This window comes from Papaver somniferum, chromosome 6 (assembly GCF_003573695.1).
Source record: "Papaver somniferum cultivar HN1 chromosome 6, ASM357369v1, whole genome shotgun sequence".
Classification (NCBI taxonomy): domain Eukaryota; kingdom Viridiplantae; phylum Streptophyta; class Magnoliopsida; order Ranunculales; family Papaveraceae; genus Papaver; species Papaver somniferum.
Window position 1 is genome coordinate 4,595,726 of NC_039363.1, and position 3,929 is coordinate 4,599,654.

Below are 3,929 nucleotides of genomic sequence, written 5' to 3' on the forward strand. Positions count from 1 at the left end.
AAACTTCACTTACATAATAGTCTTTTCACTAAAACTCTAAGGATAATCTCGTCAATTAGGAACAGTTTTCTGCCCACTAGCTTCTTTTCACCCATTACGGGAAACAAAAACGGGGTTAATAGTTCCAACCAATAAGAATCCAGAGTTCACAATCCTCGATCCGTATGACAGCCACATAACTAAATCTCATCCGTTCATTTCCACTAGAGAAAACACAAAAGTATCAAAAAATTACCGTCAGATACAGTACCAACAAAAACACAGCGAAACTCAGTTCTCACCGTCAGATTAAAATACAAATGGACGGTTATTTGATGAAAATATGGTTGATAGTTGGGTCTATAAATATAGATTTACCGTTTCAACTTTACAGGTTTAGAAATTTGAGAAAGGTTTTTCATATTTTTCCAAGGAGAAAGAAGAAGCAGCGAAGAAGAAGAAGAAAGGTCAGATTTCTCTCTCCTCTCCTCTCTGGTTTTTTAGGGTTCGATTTCTGCTTTTACATGTTTATCTCCATGTTGATTGATGTTTTGATTTCATTTATCTCTTGATTTTGTAATTGTTTTGAAAGTTAGGGTTTCGCGCCTACGTTTTTGGGTGATTTTGTTGAGTAGATTTCATGATTTAGGTTTATATTTCTTTAGTTTTTTGATTATGTACAAGATTTATTGCATGTATTGAGTTAGATCATCTGTATTTCGTTGTTATTGTAGAGATTCATGAAACGTTTTTGTTCAATTGATTGAATTTGTCTTTAATTTTCTAGTCAGATTCTTGTAATTAGGGTTTCGATCTGTGTTTTTAGTGTAATAATGTTAAATTAGGGCTTAGTTGTTTGTTCAGTAATGGTCTTGATCTTTGTAAAGAACATGAGCAATTTCTGTTTCTGTTTGTTGTCAATTAGGGTTGTAGTTGTATGTTTAGTCACATCCTTGTAGTTTTAAATTGAATTTAAGCTCAGTTAATGATTATGAAGTTTATTTGAGAATTTGCATGTTGATTTCTACTTTGAGCTTTTGATTTGAGCCATGAAGTGTTAATTTGGGTGATTTTGGTATTTGAAGAAATGGCTCGTACTAAGCAAACTGCTCGTAAGTCAACTGGAGGAAAGGCACCAAGGAAGCAGCTAGCTACCAAGGCCGCACGTAAGTCTGCACCAACTACCGGTGGAGTTAAGAAGCCCCACAGATACCGTCCTGGAACTGTTGCTCTTCGGTAAAATTCCTCCTACCTTCATTTTAGTGAATTTTTGTGGCTATGAAAATTTTAGCTTTGCTGTTTTGATTCTCAATTTTAATTTGATTGTGTTAATAACAGTGAAATCCGTAAGTACCAGAAGAGTACTGAATTGCTGATCAGGAAACTTCCATTCCAGAGACTTGTTCGTGAAATTGCCCAGGACTTCAAGGTATGGAGACTGTACACTGTTGTTGAATGCTTAATTTGATTGAATTGGTTTATTTACTTGAAAGAATGATAGAATATACTGATACTGATTGAATGTGGACTGTGTGTTTATTTTCTGCAGACTGATTTGCGTTTCCAGAGTCATGCTGTGTTGGCATTGCAAGAAGCAGCTGAAGCCTACTTGGTTGGTTTGTTTGAAGACACCAACTTGTGTGCCATCCATGCAAAGCGTGTCACTATCATGCCCAAGGATATTCAGCTTGCTAGGAGGATCAGAGGAGAAAGGGCATGATCAACCAGTGCTGATGATGGTGTCTGGGAGGAGGATGTGTCTAGTATGGTGTCAGTTTATTATAGATGTTTTCTCTTTGGGATGTGTTTTCTGAAAGTGTGAGTAGCGGGGAAGAAGATCATGAACTTGAAATGACTATTATGTTAGGTGTTATTTTGCTGTGGTTCTACACTAGTAGAACTTGAATGACCATTATGTTAGGTTTTATTTTCCAGTGTTTTTACACCTCTAGTAGTGCTGCTGTTGTTGAGATTTAGAAGCCTGGGTTTCTTTATCTTGGTGGTTGTGGTTCTGCTAAACACCTGTGCAGCCGTCTGAAGTTTGAACCTTTGTTTTTTAATTTAATTCTGTTTGTTAGAGTATTTTGCTGTTTTGCATTCATGTCCTTTGATCTGGAATTCCTTATTAAGTTGGTTAACCCATAAGTTCAATACGCAAGTGAGTAGAGCTAAGAAGCCAGAACTTAGTTTCTCCCCTTGTTTCTTCATTGATCCTTTCATCTTCCTGCATAGGCAGCTTCTGTTAGTTCGTAACCTGTGGTGTTTGGTAAATCTTTCCCCCCTGCCTGAAATTACTATCGACTTTCAAGTCTCATCCCTTCTGGTAGGTTGTGCTTCCTCCAGTGTTTTCCATTTCACAAATTCAAGAAAGCCATTTAGTGGTACCAACTTTATATGCATTTCTAAACTCATAACTATTCTGAGATTCCCTTGGTTTCTAGTATCCCATTCTAGAACCTCTTACATTCTTACATTTGCACCTACTCTTACTTTTGAAGAGGTTATGAAAAGAGGGTTTTCAACCCTCTACAGGCTGGGTTTCTTCATTGCTATACGTGGATGGGGAAATCGGAAACAAAATTGGTTATAAGTAGGGGTGTGCAGCGGACGGTTGCGGATTAGGGGTCACCTGCAACCAAACCGTCAAAGTTGCGGATTGAGGGTCACCTGCAACCAAACCGTTAAAGTTGCGGATTTGGAAAATTGAACCTTCAAAGTTGCGGATTTGGAAAATTGAACCGTGACCGACCTAATCACCCCCGAATTTGACCTCTGCGGATTGCGGATCAGCAGATTGTACGAGCCGGATGCGGATCAACCGCGGATTTAGTCAACAAAAAAAAAAGGGTAAAACAAACAAAAATACAAGTATAAAAACCAGAATTTAATACAGACGATTCTTAATACGAAAGAGTAATAAATTCTTAATACGAAAGAGTAATAATTTTAATGGAGCACCTCCATTCATGTCCTTGCTGTTGTAGCGTTTGCACATCGATGACAAGTCGACGCTCTATCAAGTCTGTTTGGTTTTCATCACCTCTTACACGACCTCTACCTCATCCAACCATGGTATTGGTTGAGGTTTTGGAATCATTGTGTCCTAGAAATTTATGCAATATCAAGGAAGCACCATAATGATAAACTTACCGAAACATAAAGAGCATAGAACACAAGAATTGAACCGGAGAATGTAGGATAACCGGATTCTAGGGTAAAAACCGAAATTGTCTGCCAAGTTTGTTTCACTGTTCGGTTATCGTTGCCAGGTCGGTTTAGTTATACTCTTTCTCTTACTTCATGGTTGTTGCTTACAAACTGTATAAGAAAGTTCAGGTAGGTTAGATTTTGCTAGCATGTAAGTTCTGTGTACTGTTCTTTTTAATGGTATGACCTTGTGTTGTTCGGATGTGCTTCTCCATACTTTCGAAACTAATTACCCTTCTTTACTACTTTTTACCTTTGTGTTATATAGGATTTCATTATTTGTACTTTAGATACTTTTTTGTTTTATGAAATTTCTTAAATAACCTACGGTGCGGATAAGTCAGCGGATTTATAAAACCAACCGCAACCAAACCGCTAAACCTTGCGGATTTGAAAATTCATCCGTGACCGGTCCATAGACTCTTACGGATTGGTTTTCACTCGCAATTTTGCGGACGGTTGCGGGTGAAATCCGCGGTTCCGGATTGTATGCACACTAGGAGACGAGGATGGCCTGAAAAGGAAATTTATAATGCATTTAAGAAACATTCTCATCTGCCAAGAAGATGTGTTAAATGGGCTGCATCTCCTCGCCGAATGCTAATCTATATGGGCCTGATGAGAAAACTAATGCATAAGCCCAAGATCCGTTAAAGCCTTTGAGGTGTGTGCAACAGAAAGGGGAAGAGATCTGTAAGGTCCTCACTAACCGTTATTCCAATCAATTTAATATATTAGGAAAT

At 38.0% G+C, this 3,929-nt stretch overlaps 1 protein-coding gene across 1 annotated transcript; it reads left to right on the plus strand.

Moving 5' to 3' along the window:
* Nucleotides 1–335: 335 nt before the first annotated feature.
* Nucleotides 336–2,061, plus strand: LOC113286740 (histone H3.3). Its single transcript, XM_026535341.1, has 4 exons — nt 336–446; nt 1,065–1,215; nt 1,318–1,408; nt 1,529–2,061. Exons 2-4 carry the CDS (start codon nt 1,067–1,069, stop codon nt 1,697–1,699), a joined length of 411 nt encoding a protein of 136 aa, XP_026391126.1. The 5' UTR covers nt 336–446; nt 1,065–1,066; the 3' UTR covers nt 1,700–2,061.
* The last annotated feature ends 1,868 nt before the right edge of the window (nt 2,062–3,929 follow it).